We start from the raw sequence: 20,000 nt of genomic DNA on the forward strand, positions 1-20,000 counted from the left end.
AGATCATCTCGGACGCTGGGGCCCCGGCGGAGGTCCGCGTCCAGAACAACAGCGACGGGACGTACTCCATCACCTACATCCCACCCTTCCACGGCATGTACACCATCACCATCAAGTACGGTGGCCACGCAGTGCCAAAGTTCCCCGCCAGGGTGCAGGTGGACCCCAGCATCGACACCAGCACCATCAAGGTCTACGGCCCAGGAGTGGAGCCCAGAGGTAACACTACAGATGGCAGCTATATGTCAGTTAGGAAATGACTGTACATGTCAATAGTTATTCCACAACAGACTACAGTTCATATTGATAGTTATTCCACAACAGACTACAGTTCATATTGATAGTTATTCCAAAACAGACTACAGTTCATATCAAAAGTGATTCAGAAATAGACTGCAGTTCATATTGATAGTGATTCAGAAATAGACTGTTCTTGAATTTCTAGTGATTCAGAAACAGACTACAGTTCATATTGATAGTGATTCAGAAATAGACTGCAGCTCATATTGATAGTGATTCAGAAACAGACTGCAGTTCATATTGATACATGTAGTTATTCAAAAACAGACTTCAAGTCATATCAGTAGTGATTCAAAAACTTGGACTATATTCATGAATACAACAGAGAAGTAACATTATATTACGTTACGTTGTTATGACTGCAAGACCTTAAGAATTATATTTCCATTCGTTCAGGAACACTGAAACAGAACAATAACATGAATCTTGTGGGACTGATAACAGATCTTCACATTTAACAGTTGGCCTTCAAAACCTGTGGTTACATTTGTGTTTGTGTGTGTGTGTGTGTGTGTGTGTGTGTGTGTGTGTGTGTGTGTGTGTGTGTGTTTTTTTTCACAGGAGTCCTGCGAGAAGTCACAACTCATTTCGTCGTTGACGCCCGTGCTGTTAGCAAGGCCGGCGGCAACCATATCAAAGCCCGCATCGTGAACCCCTCAGGGGCTAACACAGACGCCTTCATCTCCGACAAGGGAGACGGAACCTACCGAGTGGAATACACTGCTTACGAGGACGGTAATGGAACCTCTACAAGTACAGCGCACTGTTTATGAGGTCATTAAGAGTTCTGGGGGCGTAAAAGACTGACAATGGAACCTCTGCAAGTACAGAGCACTGTTTATGAGGTTCATTAAGAGTTCTGTACAAGACAATGGCACTCATATGCGTGTACACATCACTTACGAGGGCAGTAAGAGTTGTGGGTTCCTCCCAGAAGGGAAATTACAGTGTTATAATGTTATAATACATAGTGAAATATGACTATCTATCTATTTATCTGTCTCTCTCTCTATCTCTCTCCCTCTATCTATCTCTCTAGAGCAGTACACACATTCTGGAACAGGCAGATGGGTCAAAGGGGTCACCAGGGGTTTATTTATGGGCTTCTCTAGCCTTTATTGATTGGACCGTGGAGAGGGTATGGGCTTCTCTAGCCTTTATTGATTGGACAGTGGAGAGAGGACAGGAAGTGAGTGAGAGAGGGAAATGACCTCAGGCCAGACTTGAACTTAGGTCCCCATGGGCATTGGACCTGTATGTGGTTTCCATGGGCATTGGACCTGTATGTGGTTTCCATGGGCATTGGACCTGTATGTGGTCCCATGGGCGTTGGGCTTGTGTGTGGTATGGGATGCAGCTGTCCATGCTTCTGCTCCACTTGGTCAATGTCCTGGAAGATTCTAGAAGGATGGGGTATATATTGTGTGATCTGACTGGTCATATTTGCTCTAAAAGTCATACTTTTTGGGTCGTCCTACTGAACTTTTAATATTTCAGCTGACGATACCAGGCAATCCGGTCTGTCTTTGATGGACAGATGAGACATCCAATCAGACTCATCTTAAGCACAGAAATGGGCCAAAGGGAGTACGTAGGATGGGATGAAAGCGGGGTTTGTCAAGACAGGAAGCCCAATCTAGTTTATGAGTGTTTTTCTAAGACAGCATGTCTCTCATATAAAAGGCAACCCCTTGTGGTTTGCATAAAACGTCTGTTTCCTACTTTATCATAATGGAAAAAGGCTCAGTAAACTCTTCTCTGAGTGTTATTGCTTTAGCAGAACGCAGCAAGTTTGTTTTTGTTGAACGGAGAAGCAGAGAAAGGGGCCTCCGAGGCCTCGTAGTGATGGACTGGACGCACGCAGCTGCAATCAGAGAGATACTCACAAGTAGATAAATCCTCTACGTTGCATTTGGAAAGAGTGCTGCACGGTATGAGAGATTAATCCTGTGTGTGTAAGACAGAAGGAGAGATAGATCCTGTGTGTGTGAGACAGAATGAGAGATAGATCCTGTGTGTTTGTGAGACAGAATGAGAGATGGATCCTGTGTGTGTGAGACAGAAGGAGAGATAGATCATGTGTGTGTGAGACAGAATGAGAGATGGATCCTGTGTGTGTGTGAGACAGAACGAGAGATGGATCCTGTGGGTGTGAGACAGAATGAGAGATAGATCATGTGTGTGTGAGACAGAATGAGAGATAGATCCTGTGTGTGTGTGAGACAGAATGAGAGATGGATCCTGTGTGTGTGAGACAGAATGAGAGATAGATCCTGTGTGTGTGTGAGACAGAATGAGAGATGGATCCTGTGGGTGTGTGAGACAGAATGAGAGATGGATCCTGTGTGTGTGAGACAGAATGAGAGATAGATCATGTGTGTGTGAGACAGATGGAGGGATGGAGAGATGAAGAAAAAACAGGGAAAAGAGAAAATAAACAGAGAAAATGAGCTAGATAAACAGACGGACAGACAGATGTGCAGAGAGAGATGGAAGGATGGAGCGAGGGATAAAGATGGGGAGGGATAGATGGAGAGACACAGAGAGATGGAGGGATGAATGCATGAGAGATGGAGAAATAGGCATGGATAGAGTGAAGAGAGAGAGGGAAGGATGAATGGTGTGAGAGAGAGATAGAGGGGTGTGAATGGAGAGAGAGAAAGAGAGAGAGGTATATAGATTGAAAGAGAGAGGGAAGGGTAGATAGCATGAGAGAGACAGAGAGAGAGAGGAGGGGAATAGATTTTGCTTGATCTGTATGTTACCTGGCTGATGGGGCACGGGAGAAGCAGCCTGTCAGCGACCATGCCCGCTATCTGAAGACGCTTACTGAACTGCTATGGTGCTGCGCACCTGGCGTGCCCTGCGTGCGACCGCGCGAGTTCACGTGACAAGGCTGGTCGGGTGGCTCATTTCGGGACATTGTTTCAGTCGTTTTTAATGGCTCAGGTTTTCAAAAGATCATTTCAAAACCGACCTCAGTAAAATCTTAATAATATTAATAATTAAAAAAAGCACCAGCTAGTGTCAATGTATGCACGCCTATGTGTGTGTCCCTAATGGTGCTGTTGTGTGAGACGTGTAAACGTGCGTACACAGACAGGTATTTATGTGTGTGTGTCCCTAATGGTGCTGTTGTGTGAGACATGTAAACGTGTGTACACAGACACGTATGTATGTGTGTGTGTCCCTAATGGTGCTGTTGTGTGAGACGTCTAAATGTGTGTACACAGACAGGTATTTATGTGTGTGTGTCCCTAATGGTGCTGTTGTGTGAGACATGTAAACGTGTGTACACAGACACGTATGTATGTGTGTGTGTGTCCCTAACGGTGCTGTTGTGTGCTGATGTCACAGGCATGCACCTGATCGAGGTTCTGTACGAGGACGTGGCGGTACCCAAGAGTCCGTTCCGAGTGTCGGTGACGGAGGGCTGCGACCCGAGTCGCGTGCGTGCATACGGGCCCGGCCTGGAAGAGGGTCTGGTCAACAAACCCAACCTCTTCACCGTGGAGACCAGGTATGGTGGCCTTTACAGAGCATGCTCTCGCTACATACAGTACTACATACTACACGCTACATACTACATAATACATACTACATAATACACACTACATACTACATACTACATACTACACACTACACGCTACATACTACATAATACATAATACATACTACATAATACACACTACATACTACATGCTACATGCTACATACAACATGCTACATACGAAATACTACATGCTACATACAACATGCTGTACTACAGCAGAACTAGAGGTTCATAAGGTCAAGTTGTTGGCTGCATACTACATGCTGATGTGATAGTTTAAACAATACTACAATGCGGCACACTGTGCTGTGTTGAGCTCACCTTATTAAGTGTTTATTTGCAAGTTGAGGAGATGCAATTTACAATAAACGTACATACAGTGGCATTTACACTGTTTCTCTCTCCCTTTTTCTTTCATTTATTCTCTCCTTTGGAATTCGTCCCTCTCTCCCTCCCTCCTTGTCTCACTCCCCTTCTCTATGCTCTTGTTTTTTTTCTCCCCCTCTCCCCATCTCCTCATTGTCTCTTTATTTTTCTCTCTCTTGTTCTCTCTCTCTTTCTCTCTCTCTCGCTATCCCCCCACTTCTTACTCTCTTTCTATCTTTCCCCTCACTTCTCTTTATCCTTCTCTCTCTCTCTCTATCTCTCTGTCCTTTAGGGGTGCGGGTACTGGTGGGTTGGGTCTGGCTATTGAGGGTCCGTCGGAGGCGAAGATGTCCTGCAAGGACAACAAAGATGGCAGCTGCAGTGTGGAGTACATCCCCTTCACCGCCGGCGACTACGACGTCAACATCACTTTCGGTGGTCTGCCCATCCCAGGTCTGATGTCACTTCCTCTGATGTCATCCGAATTATAGAGAGTCCATTTGTGACCTGCTTTTGAGTTTTGGGTTCACATGACCAAATTTAGTTGGTGTATGCGTGTCTGTTTGTGGATGTACTGTATTGGTATTTGAATCTGTCCATGTGTCTCTTGAGTGTGTATATGTGTATGTTTGCCTGTGTGTTTCTATGCCTGTGCATCTGTGTCTCTCTCTCTCTGTGTGTGTGTGTGTGTGTGTGTGTGTGTGTGTATATGCCTGTATGTGTGTGTGTGTGTGAGTGTGTGTGTGTGTGTGTGTGTATGACACAAAGAGGTGTGTGTGTTCCTGTGTGTTTGTGTGAGTGAGTGAGTGTTTGTGTGTATGACGCAAAGACAGAGGTGTGTGTATGTGTGTGTGTGTGTGTGTGCCTGTTCATGTGTGTGTGTGTGTGTATCCTCACATCTGTGTGTGCTCACAGGAAGCCTGTTCCGCGTGCCGGTGAGGGAGCTAGTGGACCCCAGTAAGGTCAAGTGTTCCGGTCCAGGGCTGGGCAGCGGCGTCAGAGCCCACGTTCCACAGACCTTCACCGTGGACTGCAGCAAGGCCGGCCTCGCCCCACTAGAGGTGCAGCTCTACGGGCCCACAGGTGGGTGAATGGGTGACACACACACCCACACACACACACACACACACACACACACAGATGCATGCATGTGTGGCTGCATGACCATCCAAGTTGACACACTCTGTAACATGCTAAAACACACTCTATATTTCACTCATACTCCTTCTCCCTCCTTCGCTCTCTCTCTCTCTCTCTCTCTCTCTCTCTCTCACTCACACACACACACACACACGCACACACACACATGCACACACGCACACATAGCGACTTTGTTTAAGCCCACATGTGTGTGTGAAGGCTTGTATGCTAACAGGCTTTTGGCTTGTGCAGGAGTGGCAGAACCAGTGACCATTACGGACAATGGTGACGGCATACACACGGTCAACTACACGCCGACCACTGACGGCCCTTACACCGTTTGTGTCAAATACGCGGACCAGGAGGTGCCGCGCAGGTGAGCGACCGATGGCCCCTAAAGGCCTTCACACCAAGAACAATAACTATAACAGTAACGCTCATTATGTCGTTATCGTTACAGTTTGTATGTGGACGTTGTCATTCATATTAGCGAAAGCGATACTTTTTTCTCTTATCGTTATAGTTGTTGTTCTTGGTGTGAACGGGCATTTCAATTCCCTTTGACTGTTTTGAATCTCATCTGCAAGATTTTTCAAAACTGTATCAATTTATATGACCCTCTCTCCTCTGCACTGTGCTTAAAGCTGTATGAACTCTTATTATACTGGTCTTATACTGGTATTTTGTCAACCTATGGTGTCTGATTTATTAGCCATTTGTACCCAATACATTTTGAAGTATTTATGTCCTGTGATTCTCTGTAGTCCGTTTAAAATCAAGGCTCTGCCCGCCCATGACGCCAGTAAAGTCCGTGCCAGCGGTCCAGGTCTGAATGCCTCAGGTGTGCCAGCTAGCTTACCTGTCGAGTTCACCATCGATGCCCGTGACGCAGGGGAGGGTCTGCTCACGGTCCAGATTCTGGTGAGTGAATCATACCCTACTCTTCCCATGTACTCACTTTCTTACTTTCACATGATAGACTTAAGGGCCATTCCAACCAGGAACGATAACCGTATATCGATATATATCATCATCATCATCAACCGTTTTTTATTCAGGGAGAAATTGACTGAGCATCAAGCTCTTTTACAGCAATGCCCTGAGTTACAAAACAACAACAATAATCAAAACAACAAAACAAGAACAATAAAAGATACAAAAGCCAAATAATAATAATAATAATAATAATAATAATAATAATAAAAATAATAATAATAATAACAATAATAAAAAAAAAAATTAAAAAAAAAAAATAATAAATAGAAAGAAAAGAAGGGGAATGTATAAATAATAATAATGATATAAAAGGTCTAAATATCAGTCAAAGCAAGAACATTGTGCAGCAGCCATATCATCAATCATAACCTTGAATTGGTCTAGTGACACAAACCTGTCTAATTTCAATAACTCTTGCAATTTGTTCCATTTATTAGATAATTTACCAAATTCAGATTTAATTTGAGGAGTTTGGAGATATATAAAACCATGTGAGCGTGTATTGTGGCAGATTGATTCTATGTTCAGAAGAGAAGTTAGGTAAAAAGGTAACTTTCCCAGTAATGCCTTATAAACAAAAAGGAGGCAGTGCCTTTCCCTCCTATCATAGAGGGAAGACCATCCTACATTTTGAGTTTTAAACCCATCTCCAGTTATAAAACGTAGTGAACTGTGGTAAACTGCATCAAGTGATTTCAGAGTGGAAGGGGCTGCATGCATATACGTAGAAATAAGGAAGTGCGCTCAACATCCTATAGTATTTCAACTGGGTGCTTAAACTTTCTTGATAATAATCAAATAATCACAGTCATCAGATTCATCAATCTGAGCTGCTTACATCTAAGTCCAGGAACACTTCTGATCAGGGGTTAGCCATGGTTTCCACATATAGTCCCATATCACCATCAGTAAAACGCATAGTCAATAAACACTGGCACATATTGAAGACAGATCCGCAAATTGCCAACACTTTTACTTGCCCACCCAGACACTTCCATAAGAGGACATCCAACTTACGGGATTTTTTTAGTTAAATCTGATTTGCCCGCCCCTAGGCCCACACATGTTTTGTCACAGACCAGTTGCTGCTGTAATTGTGCTGTGGTCAGCTCTTGATAAGGACTTAATATAGAATATGATGACAAAAAGGAACAAAGCTGTTAATTTACAAAGGATTCTAACATCTTAGCTAAACATGGTTAAGCTTGGAGATTGGCCTATAGTTATTCAAATCACTTGGGTCTCCTCCTTTATGTAAAGGTGTCACTAGGGCTGATTTTCAGACTTCTGGAAAAGAACCAGAGCAGAATGTTAAATTAAAAATGTGAGTTAATTGCTCAGCAATGACAGGGGTTGTGGGTCTAACTGATCTGCATCCAGAGAGCTTTTCATACACTTGGAATTACACAGTCCATAGAGAACCTCAGATTGGTTTACTGGTCTAAATGAGAAGGAAGGGTTATTAGGCCTATTTGAAAATAAAAACCTCTCTTCTTCAGGACTAGTGACACTGAAATGGACTTGTGTCTCTGGTGCCATATCCACATTATTCAATTGATCAAATAGAGTACCACATTTGATAAAGTGATCATTAAAGGCATTACAAATCTCCATTTTCTCATTTACCACTTTAGAATCCAACATAATTTGTTGAGGAAGAGTGGTTGAAGAAACACCTTTAAGTGACTTAATCACTTACCAGAATTTCGCTGGATTGCTACCACAGTCAGACAGATTGTTCAAATAATAGGTAGATTTAGAGACTACACCACCCTGTTTAACTCTATCAGCTCTGCAAATATTGTTACCAAAAAGGGAAATATCTGATTCATTAACATTGGTATTCAACCAAGTTTCTGAAATGACAATGACATTAGGGTTGGAGTCATTAACCCACACATATCGACAACTATAACAATAAAAAAAAATCACTTTTGCTAGTATGAATGACAACGTCCACACATATAACATAACAATAATGACACGAAGAACAATATCGTCAGGGATGACTTTCAGAGTGATTTTGAGAACGATAAAAAACTGACAGACAATTTTAGACATCACATTCATCAGTTTGAGGAGAAACGTTCCTTATCGTTGGTCAGTGTCAACGCTCATATCGCTATACAGTAGTTACGGTTATCGCTCCTGGTGTGAACGGCCCTTTGGAGCAGCAATCATTTGACTTTTAAGAAAGATATTTTTTACTAGCTCGGTTAGAGTTGAAAGCTCAAAAAAGACTACAACTCCCATGCCACCTTTCTCAGCCCCTCCTCCCTCCCCCCCTCCCTTGCCCTTTGCCCTTTGACCTGTGCCAGGGTGAGGTGTGGTGAGGTGTGGTGACGTGTGTGCCTGTCGCTGCAGGGTCCGGACGGCTGCACGCAAGAGGCCTCTGTCTCTGTGTCGGACTGGGGCTGGCGGGTGTGGGAGAGTCATATTGTAAAGGGCACCATCCCCTTCTATATTCTTAAGCAAGGCTGCGTAAGGCCACCACGCAAACAACCAACACAACGCTCCTCTTCTGCCTCTCCAGGCCTCCACCTCTCTTTCTTCCTCCTCTTCTTCTTCCTCTTCCTTACTCTCATACCATGGTGTCTGATGTCTACCACCCACCCCCACCCCCCAACCTGCCCCACCCTCTTGCTCGCTTGTGCCTCCTTGCCCTGTGGTTCTTATGACCGTTGACCCTTACAACCCAAGCTGACCTGCCTTGTGGCCAAGGTCCTTGGTTTATCCTCTTAATGGAGATCCTTTAGGATCTTTGTGGCTTTCAGGCCCACCTTTCTTGCAGGAACAATTTAAAGTAGAACAGAAATACTAGAGGATTATGGGAAATGTAGTTGTTAAGACAGGTGTTCAGTTTGTTTTGACCTGTGCTATGTTGCCCACTTTTATAGGGCGGTAACTGACAGCACAGAGAGTACTTCAGTGCAAGAGGTTCATGGTTGCACACATTTCATACAGAATAACGTAGATTGACTTCCAAGAGCCCCCTAGATGTCAAAAACAAAACACCTGTAGCCACCATGTTACAGTATGTCTTTCCCACAATGGTCTCTATGAGGAGAAGAGTGGAGGATCTTAAATGTTCATGGTTTTCCAGGAACACATCTGTAGACATTCTCTAAAGAGTAAAGTTGCCTCTGGTCTTTATCTGGGCCAGATTTAACAGAGATGTATTTATCTGCAGACTGTTCTAACTCTGGTCTGGCCCTGGTCAGATCAGATCCAGATGTACCCTTGATCTGGTCTTGATCTGGCACAGATCTGGTCCTAATCAAGCTTGGGTCTAGTCCTCATCTGGTCTTGATCTGGTTCTAATATGGCCCTGATCTAGTCCTAATCTAGTCCAGATCTGGTCTTAATCAAGCTTGGGTCTAGTCCTGATCTGGCCCAGAGTTGCTCTGATGTTAAATTGAAATGAGAGGGTGAGAGATGAGTCCCGAAAGCCCCTATGAGTTCTCCCATCGTGTCGTCGTCTCTGTGGACTGACCACCATTGGGTTGGGTTTCCCTCTTGGCTAACTCCTCCATGTGGTTTGGCTCAACATCACTAACTGTGAGGAGATGCCGTTGTCTAAACTTGACCTAACTCATCCTCTTTGGTAATCCCACATAATCCTTAGCCTAGACCAGCTTGGTTAAGTGTGAGACTCAATGCACACGTTGAGGTCAGTTATCTGTACATGGATTAAGGCTAGTCCTGGACTAAAAGAGAACTTCAATAGAGATATCCATTGAGAAAAAGCTTTTAGTGTAGGACTAGACTAAATCCATATATGGGAAACCGGCCGCCCTAGATAGTATGAACAACCTGGTTGTGTAGCCAGAATCACCACCATAGTGCTTGTTGTTTGTAGACATCTTATGAGTGACTTCTAGGTTTGGATTTGGTGTATGAACTAATAGATTGGAAATACGGAACCAGCCTGTTAACTAACACAAGTGTGTGTGTGTGTGTGTGTGTGTGTGTGTATGTGTGTGTGTGTTTGTGTGTGTGTGTGTGTGTGTGTGTGTGTGTGTGTGTGTGTGTGTGTGTGTGTGTATGTGTGTGTTTGTGTGTGTGTGTGTGTGTGTGTATATGTGTGTGTGTGTGTGTTTGTGTGTGTGTGTGTGTGTGTGTGTGTGTGTGTGTGTGGTTTGTCTGTGTATGTTATCATAGGACCCGGAGGGCAAGCCAAAGAAGGCCAACATCCGTGACAACCGGGACGGGACGTACACAGTATCCTACGTACCGGACATGACCGGGCGCTACACCATCACCATCAAATATGGCGGAGACGAGATCCCGTACTCTCCGTACCGCATCCACGCAGTGCCCTCGGGTGACGCCAGCAAGTGCCTGGTCACAGGTGGGCATTATCCCCACCTGGGATGCCATCTTGGTTTTTGTGTGTGTGTTAGTATCCTTATAATGCTACAGCTGATAGGCTGCTGTCACACCTGTGAGAGTAGAATATTGTTGTAGTGTGAATGTTTGAAAGAATCTTTGGGTCCATTGAATAGAATGTGGAATTGTGGAAAGCCTTCTTTTACTAAACTTGAGGAGGTAAACGATTGATCTCGTTGTTCAGGAAATATTGAACACAATCAAGTTGCATCAGGAAATATTTAACACAGGCAGGTTATTGTATAGTAGGCTACATAAGTACTCAAACAGGACACATGAGTTGATGCCGCCTTGCTGGACCTGATGTCCTTCCCAAATTCCAGCAAAGAAGGAATGCAGGCTGCCAGATTTGACTTCATGTTTTCAAATACTTTGAAAAACAGGACAAATGAGATACGTTGTTTGACTTGGTACAGCAGTAATTTTCTCATGAGCCTTTTTAAATCTACCGGTAATGTTTTTCTGTGAATTTGACAATAACACAATAAAGACAATAAGGACTATAACTGTTATGATGTTGAATAATATTATAATTGATTAATTAATCTATTCTCTCTGACATCATTGCAGTTTCCATTGGAGGACATGGATTAGGTGAGTGTTGAATCAGTTTGTGAATTTCCAGTCATGTAGCCTATTTAGCGATTTTAAGTGAATTTGAAAGGCATGGGTTTGGTTTGAAATTGCCCTGTTTCCATAACAACACTTGTCAATGGTATCATGTGACAGGCTCAGGTCTCGGACCCACCATCCAGATCGGCGAGGAGACGGTGATCACCGTAGACGCAAAGGCTGCTGGGAAGGGTAAGGTCACCTGTAAGGTGTCGACACCTGACGGGGCGGAGCTGGATGTGGACGTGGTGGAGAATGCCGACGGAACATTTGATATCTACTACACGGCACCGGAACCGGGGAAATACGTCATCACCATCCGCTTCGGAGGGGAGCACATTCCCAACAGCCCCTTCCATGTGGTGGTGCGTAGGGACTGCATTTATGCATGATCACATGGCCATCATTGGGATCATGGGGATAATGGGGGTCATTGTGCGTAGGGACTGCATTTATGCATGATCACATGGCCATCATTGACTCATGGGGATAATGGAGGTCATTGTGATTGTGGGAATGGTTATGGTAACAATAGTGGTGATATTCGTCTTTTTTTACTTCCTGTGGCATAAAAAATAATGTAGGTAGTAAATGATGTAGTTATCTGCATTATCAATGGAGCCCAGTGTAACAGTTCAAGCTCAATGGTAAAAGCCAACTTTAAAGGTACACTATGCAGGTTTAGGTGACTGTAGAGCTCCCTCTAGAGTCGCAATATATTTATATTTTACTCTAGTGTAGTAAACAGCAAACCTCTGTGACTTTCCCCCCTGTACACAATGAAAATGCTTTTGTTGTGGAGGTGAAGGATTAACAGGCAAAAACATCTTCAAATGGCTATATCTACTGACAAGGTATTGTTTCATGATTCTCGCGAGATTTGTCGGGCTGCTGTACTTGAAGTTGCATGGCTGGTTTTCTCGGTAGCGACTCGTTACGTCTATACTGCAGAACTATGAAAGGTGACCGATTCGCCTATTACAAGTTCGTTTACCATCAAATTGGCTTCGTAAAGGTCATATTAAGGTGAAAATCTTGCATAGTGTACCTTTAATGCACATTGATACATAGCCTTATCTGACTATCAGTGTTAGGAAGCAACATTTTACTGTGTGAAACATGTATGTGTTCTGACATTGAATGAATTGAGTTATAGTGTGAAACTTGCATGAATAATGAACTATGACCGGCATGAATAATGAACTTAATGACTGAACAGAGTTTCAGTGTGTGTGTGTTTGTGTGTGACGGTGTGTGTTGCGCTGTTTCCCCCAGGCCAGTGACACCATTCCCATTATAGAGGAGCCGTGTGATAAGGTTCAGCTGCAGCAGCCTTATGCCCCCTACCAGGCCTACGCACCACACTGGGTACACTAGAAACACACTAGAGGCACACTCTTCCTTCTCTCCTCCTATCTATAAGCACACTCCTCCCTCTGTCCCATAGTGTTATTCTTCTCTCCTCCTCTCTAGAAACACACTCCTCCTTCTGTCCCATAGTGCTATTCTTCTCTCCTCCTCTCTAGAAACACTCCTCCCTCTGGTCCATAGTCTCAGTCCTCCATATCCTCCTCCCATTGACCTCTCTCTCTCCTCCTCTCTCTCTAGCTCATCTCCTCCTCTCTCTCCTCCTCTCTCTCTAGCACATCTCCTCCTCTCTTCTCCTCTCTCCTCTAGCACATCTCCTCCTCTCTCTCTAGCACATCTCCTCTCTCTCTAGCTCATCTCCTCCTCTCTCCTCCTCTCTCTCTTGCACATCTCCTCTCTCTTTAGCTCATCTCCTCCTCTTTCTCTAGCTAATCTCCTCCTCTCTTCTTCTTTCTCTATTTAATCTCCTCCTCTCTTTCCTTTCTCTCTAGCTCATCTCCTCCTCTCTCTCCATTGCTCTTATGAGGGGTTGCTCTCTCCTCCTCTCTCGCCACTGTATCTCCCCCTCTCCTCGGCGTCCTTATAAGGAGTTCCTCATTCCTCTATGGTCATGCTCTCTGACTCTGCGTGTTTCCATTCAGGTCCTCTCAGCTCTGTGCCCTGTCTCAGGGCAGCTCAAGCAGAACACCCATTTTGGCGTGCTTTTTATTAGCTTGGGCTGAGCAAGCTGCAATCTTCCTGTTATTATGATTTGATGTGTTTCCACTCTGCTGTTTTCCATATCATGTCATCTAATGCATGCTTGTTTCTGTTGCCATGTTGTTCATACGCCTGATCATTATAATCAGGTTAGGGTTTGCTCTCTTCACAGCTTACATTCCCTCAGGAAACCTTCCATTCCAGAATCTTCTGTTCAGTGCTTCATTTCCTGTTCTATCTGTAACTAGGAAGCATTCCCAGATAGCATCTGTCTCTAGAACTGACCCACGCCAGACCAGGCCCAGATGAAGGCTGAACGATTTGCAGTAAACAATTAATTTTAATGGTAACCATCCTTGTATGTAAGTGGAGAATTACCTCCTCGCTGTTTGCTGTACACTCCTAACTGTTTATGAGCGTTCACAAACGTTCACAGAGATCTCAAGGCAAACAGAAAAACGAAAACGAAAGTTTGCCTATACTTGTGAATTTGAACCCAACTCAGCTGGTAACTGGGTTCTTCTGTGCAACCCAGACCATGACATTAGGGCCAGGTCTGGCCCGGAGGCAGATGTTAGCTGCGTTGCTTCTCTTCCTCTCTGTACTCTTCTTGCCTCTCAGTGCTGCCTGATCAGTGCTAGTGTAGCAGCCTTGCTAGCAGGCTAACTTGCTAACAGGCTAATTTGTGGTGATGTCACTCTTATTTTTTAGGCCACGGAGGAGCCAATCACGGCCACCAATGGGATCGAGCCTATGCTCCGCCCCTTCAACCTGGTCATCCCCTTCACAGTGCAGAAAGGGGAGATCACAGGTGAGGTGCCCAGAGCTTTCACCTGGGGATAAGACACACCTTGTGGGGGGGGTAATATGGGTGCCCAGAGCGTTCACCTGGGGATAAGACACATTTGGGGGGGTCTTAAAGGTGAAGGCTCAGATATCAGTTAATTCATAATTCTGCACCTTATCCATATCGGTTCTATATCATCTACCATTGCTTTTTCTGTGCTATTTTTAAGTTCTGTATTTAATAACAAATCTGCCTTTTGTAAGTGACATTGAAGCCTTCTGAGCCTAAAGTCTGGTTGTCTTGGCACCTTGCTCTTTCACATTGACATGTGAAGCCTTCTGACCCTAAAGTCTGTTTGTCTTGGCACCTTGCTCTTTCTGTGTTCTCTTTGATGAGCTGTTTGCTTATGCTGTAACGCCACATCACTTCAGATCAAAGCTTTTGCCAAATGACTGTCAGTGTGAATGCAGAATCGGATGCTATTACAGTGGAGGTTCCTGCTGTGCTTATCTTTGCTAATTAACCACAGACCTAGCGTGTGTGTGTGTGTGTGTGTGTGTGTGTGTGTGTGTGTGTGTTGGCTCTCAACACAGCCAGCGTGACTGAACAAACAGAGCCTTGACTTGGACTGAAGTAAACACAACCATTCTGGCCCATGACTGCCCTGGTCCAGGTGTGTGTGTGTGTGTGTGTGTGTGTGTGTGTGTGTGTGTGTGTGTGTGTGTGAGTGTCTGTGTGTGTGTGTGTGTCTGTGTGTGCGTGTGTGTGTCTGTGTGTGCCTGTGTGTGTCTGTGTGTGTGTCTGTGTGTGCGTGTGTGTGTTTGTGTGTGTGTGTCTGTGTGTGTGTGTGTGTGTGTGTGTGTGTGTGTGTGCGCGTGTGTGCACGTGTGTGTGTGTGTGTGTATGTATGTGTGTGTGTGTGTGTGTGTGTGTGTGCGTGTGTGTGTGCGCGTCTGTGTGTGTCCCACTCTATGGGTAGCTCTTCTCTTTGTTCTCCATTTATAATGATGTCCTTGTGAGCTTTAAGGGAATGAAGAGTTGGTGGAGAGCTGGTTGAAATGGTTTCTGAGACCTTAATATAAGCTTTTACTTGTTCCCATTGATTTACACACACACACACACACACACACACACACACAGTGCACCTGTATTTTCTTGATGCACAAAAAGTAATGATCCACATGTGAACATACACACACACACACATACAGAGAGGGAAAGGGAGAGAGAGAGATGTGAGGTTTTCTGACACTGCTGTGTGGTTGTTTTGTAGGTGAAGTGCGTATGCCTTCAGGCAAGACTGCCCGTCCCAACATCACAGACAACAAGGACGGCACGGTCACAGTGAAATACGCGCCCACTGAGAAGGGCCTGCACGAGATGGACATCAAATACGATGGCAACCACATACCAGGTACACACACACACACACACACACACACACACACACACACACACACACACACACACACGCACACAGAGCAGGAAGACAAAAATTAAATGATTGCTTTCTCACCTCACACCTAGTGCATCATCAAATTAATATTTGCATCCAAGGCTTGTTTTTTGCCATCAATTGCAATTATTGAAGTGTTGAAGTGAAGGATTGTTCCTTGTCTTTTAACAGATTCTAATTATAACTATTGAGTGATTGATTAAGCATGCATCAGCTGATGTCATTTCCTCTTCCTGTCCCCACAGGAAGTCCACTGCAGTTCTACGTGGACGCCATCAACAGTGGCCATGTGACTGCCTATGGGCCAGGCCTGAGCCACGGCATGGTCAACAAGGCGGCCATCTTTACCATCGTCACCAAAGACGCCGGGGAAGGTAGGGAAAACTCACAGGCTCTGCTGGTGCACAATAAACACAACATCACAGCATCACAATAAACACAACGCGAGCCAACATGACAATATCACAATAATCACAACATCACAGCATCACAATAAACACAACGCAAGCCAACATGACAATATCACAATAAACACATCACAGCATCACAATAAACACAACATCACAGCATCACAATAAACACATCACAGCATCACAATAAACACAACATCACAGCATCACAATAAACACAACATCACAGCATCACAATAAACACATCACAGCATCACAATAGACACAACGCAAGCCAACAGAGGCCTGTACTACGAAGCAGGGTTACTGGTTTCTCTGGGTAACTTCGAGAGTAAATTGATCACGTGTGGCGTAACTTCCTGATTAACCCGTACTAAGATAGGTGGATAGGTTTTAACCGAGGTATGCTGCCATGGCAATTTACGCTGCATTTCAAACCTGCTCCGAGCAGGTTATGTTCTTGGTTAACCCGAGGTTTCCGTTTAACCACACCCTTTATAAGTACCACCCCTCCACTAACAATTTCTCCCGAGACAATGTCGGCGTACCTGGATGATCCATACGACATTGGAGCGCAAATCGTGAGGGGCTCTCTTCACAGGGCGAGGGTTTTTAGAGACCACCAGCATCCGCTGATATACCCGGACGATATTCTCTATGAAGATATAGATTGTCAGCCGAAGGGATTTGTTATCTTTGTCAGCTGATGTAGGCAGCCGTCTCTAATGTCACCCGTCGTAGCAATGCCCTACGTGGACAATTCATGTATTCCATCGGTGATGCTGAACATCTGAGCAAGAATACTGTATGTCTGAAAATAAATCGGACATTCAGTAGACCCAATAAATTAAAATCACCATTTTAACATAAACTTGTTGAATTGAATGTCATATTACCTTGGCTGCACAGTTCCACAGCACCAGAATCCGCTTTCAATTTCCCTTTGCCTCCTCTCTCTCTCTATCTCCCTTCCTCTCTCTCCCTCTCTCTCCCCCTCTCTCTCTCTGTCTCTCTCTCTCTCTCTCTATCTCAGGTGGTCTGTCTCTGGCGGTGGAGGGCCCCTCTAAGGCGGAGATCTCCTGTAAGGATAACAAAGATGGCACCTGCACCGTCTCCTACCTGCCTACTGCACCTGGCGACTACAACATCATCGTCAAATTCGATGACAAACACATCCCCGGCAGCCCCTTCACCGCCAAAATCACAGGTAGCGAGTAGCCTATAAGTGTGTGAACGTCCATGACACAGGTAGAGAGTAGCCTACAGGTGTGTGAACGCCAAGATCACAGGTAGAGAGTAGCCTATAGGTGTGTGAACGTCCATGACACAGCTAGAGAGTAGCCTATAGGTGTGTGAACGCCAAGGTCACAGGTAGAAAGTAGCCTATAGGTGTGTGAACGTCCATGACACAGGTAGAGAGTAGCCTTTAGGTGCGTGAACATCCATGACACAGGTAGAAAGTAGCCTTTAGGTGTGTGAACGGCAAGGTCACAGGAAAAGAGTAGCCGGATACTGTATGTGTGTGAACGTCCAGGGAACACAATGTAGTGGGATCCTATCAGAGATGTGTGTTTGCATATATCTGAGCGAGAGAGAGAGAGAGAGAGAGAATATCAGACTACAGTCAAATATACTGCAAACAGGTGCATGTCTTTAGTGCTGCCAAAACCATATGGTCACTATACATGTAACATGTACTTGTGCGTATCCACTCTAATGCATCCAACACATTACCCTGGGAATCCAGAGTTTTCCCGGGAGCACAATATCAATTTGCTCAGCGAGTCACTCTGGCAATGAGTAATGATGCACGTTACTTTTGTCCCATCGCAAGGAACCAATCACATCGGTGTATCTGATAGAGGTGGGCCAGAGGCGAGCTAAACAAATGACAATCGTAGTGTTATCCAATTGCATTGAAGTCCGTAATCAGTCCGTAAACATTGGTCGTATAGTGTTATCCAATTGCATGCAGTGAGAGTTTCAAATGCATGCTTGCTGCCGCCCCTCGAATTGGGCCATTTTCATTACTCAATGCCAGACCCTTAATCTTTTGGATTTGGTTCTGGAATCTCCAGGCTACCAACACATATGAACGTACACACACACACACATGCACACATGCACACACACACACTCACTCACACACACACACACACTCACTCACACACACACACACACACACACAGGAGAGCAGCAAGCAGAGTAGATTTATCTCTGTAGGAAACACCTGCTTCCTGAGTTCCGTAGTTTCTCAATTCTCATTCTTTACACACACGCACACACGCTCAAGCACACACAGATGCAAACACACACACCATTATGGAGTTGGACAAGGATAAAGTAACATGGCCAAACATGCATCCAGAGCAGTGTGTCACTTTTTCCAGGAGGCTCGGAAAGACACAATTGACCCCCTAAAAACTTCACAGTCTAAATCTCAGCAGCATGTGTTGCTCATCTATTATCCAGGTCCCCTGCCAAGTGCACGGCCCCCTTCAGGCCTGCGAGTGCAGCTCGCCTTTATAGAGTCAGACAGGACTAAACGATCACCGATCTGCGAGTGCCCCAGCTCGCCTTTGTAGAGTCAGACAGGACTAAACGATCACCGATCTGCGAGTGCCCCAGCTCGCCTTTGTAGAGTCAGACAGGACTAAACGATCACCGATCTGCGAGTGCCCCAGCTCGCCTTTGTAGAGTCAGACAGGACTAAATGATCACCGATCTGCGAGTGCCCCAGCTCGCCTTTGTAGAGTCAGACAGGACTAAACGATCACCGATCTGCAAGTGCCCCAGCCTGCCTTTGTAGAGTCAGAAAGGACTAAACGATCACCGATCTGCGAGTGCCCCAGCCTGCCTTTATAGAGTCAGACAGGACTAAATGATCACAGATCTGTGAATGCCCCTGCTCGCCTTTATAAAGTCAGACAGGACTAAACGTTCACCTATTTGCGAGTGCCCCTGCTCGCCTTTATGGAATTAGGTCACTTGTATTCTGGATTTAGATGAGGAAGAATGTGGGATTTGTACATAGTGACATCACAACTTGTATGAAAAATCCACTGTTTTTAGACTAAAAGGTCAAGTTGTTTTCTTTCTTTCTCTATTTCTTTCTTTCACTTCATTTTTTCTTTCTTCCTTCCTTCCTTTCTTTTCTTTTTTCTATCTGTCTTTCTTTCTTTCTTTTTACAGGTGACGACTCGCTGAGGACATCCCAGCTGAACGTCGGCACGGCGACGGACGTGTCTCTGAAGATCACAGAGACGGACCTGAGTTCCTTGTCGGCCAGCATCCGTGCCCCATCTGGCAACGAGGAGCCCTGTCTGCTCAAGAGGCTGCCCAACCGCCACATCGGTGAGCGTCTCCTCAGGTCTCCATTCAGCACCACTCTGCCACTAAGAGATTAGATCCAATACATGTTTAGCAAGTTACAAATGATCACAGAAACAATTCATGACTCTATATGTAGTCTGGAATATGTATTGTAAGTATTTAGAAAGCCCATCCCCCACTCCGAAGAGGAATGGAAGGGCTTGTGGTTCTCTTATCAGCTTCATCTTTGATTTCAGGGGGAATCTGAAATAAAACTGCTGTTTTTGTTTCTCTGTAAGAAGGTCCACTACGTTTCCAAAGCCTGTCTGACCTCATGTCTGACTCACTCTCTCCCCTTCGTGTATCTCTCTCCCTCCCTATCATTCTCTCTCTCCTCTTCTTTCTCTCTCCCATTACCTACTTTGCACTCCCTCTTTCTCTCTCCCTCCCTCCCTCTGCCATCCCGCCTCCATCCCTCTCCCTCCCTCTCTCTCTCTCTCTCTCCCTCTCTCTCTCCCACCCACCCTCTTTCCCTCTCTCTCTCTCTCCCTCTCTCCCTCCCCCCCCTCTCTCTCTCTCTCCCTCTCTCCCTCTCTCTCTCTCTCTCTCTAT

At 45.1% G+C, this 20,000-nt stretch overlaps 1 protein-coding gene across 11 annotated transcripts in view; it reads left to right on the plus strand.

The window, feature by feature from the left end:
• Window positions 1-20,000, plus strand: part of LOC121696976 (filamin-C-like) — a 109,166-nt gene that overhangs the window by 75,402 nt on the left and 13,764 nt on the right. For 4 of the 11 annotated variants that reach the window (XM_042078197.1, XM_042078201.1, XM_042078203.1 and 1 more), the window contains 15 exons: window positions 1-219; window positions 862-1,035; window positions 3,658-3,820; window positions 4,512-4,672; window positions 5,135-5,302; window positions 5,612-5,735; window positions 6,124-6,280; window positions 10,517-10,706; window positions 11,315-11,338; window positions 11,474-11,721; window positions 14,135-14,234; window positions 15,484-15,624; window positions 15,912-16,040; window positions 17,110-17,283; window positions 19,269-19,430. The exon at window positions 1-219 is cut by the window's left edge and continues 379 nt beyond it. In XM_042078197.1, the coding sequence (XP_041934131.1) occupies window positions 1-219; window positions 862-1,035; window positions 3,658-3,820; window positions 4,512-4,672; window positions 5,135-5,302; window positions 5,612-5,735; window positions 6,124-6,280; window positions 10,517-10,706; window positions 11,315-11,338; window positions 11,474-11,721; window positions 14,135-14,234; window positions 15,484-15,624; window positions 15,912-16,040; window positions 17,110-17,283; window positions 19,269-19,430 (2,334 nt within the window). Of the gene's footprint in view, window positions 220-861; window positions 1,036-3,657; window positions 3,821-4,511; window positions 4,673-5,134; window positions 5,303-5,611; window positions 5,736-6,123; window positions 6,281-10,516; window positions 10,707-11,314; window positions 11,339-11,473; window positions 11,722-12,631; window positions 12,725-14,134; window positions 14,235-15,483; window positions 15,625-15,911; window positions 16,041-17,109; window positions 17,287-19,268; window positions 19,431-20,000 lie in introns of all 11 variants that reach the window. The other 7 variants (XM_042078194.1, XM_042078199.1, XM_042078198.1 and 4 more) reach the window with 3 other exon arrangements.

This window comes from Alosa sapidissima, chromosome 22, assembly GCF_018492685.1.
Source record: "Alosa sapidissima isolate fAloSap1 chromosome 22, fAloSap1.pri, whole genome shotgun sequence".
Taxonomy (NCBI): domain Eukaryota; kingdom Metazoa; phylum Chordata; class Actinopteri; order Clupeiformes; family Clupeidae; genus Alosa; species Alosa sapidissima.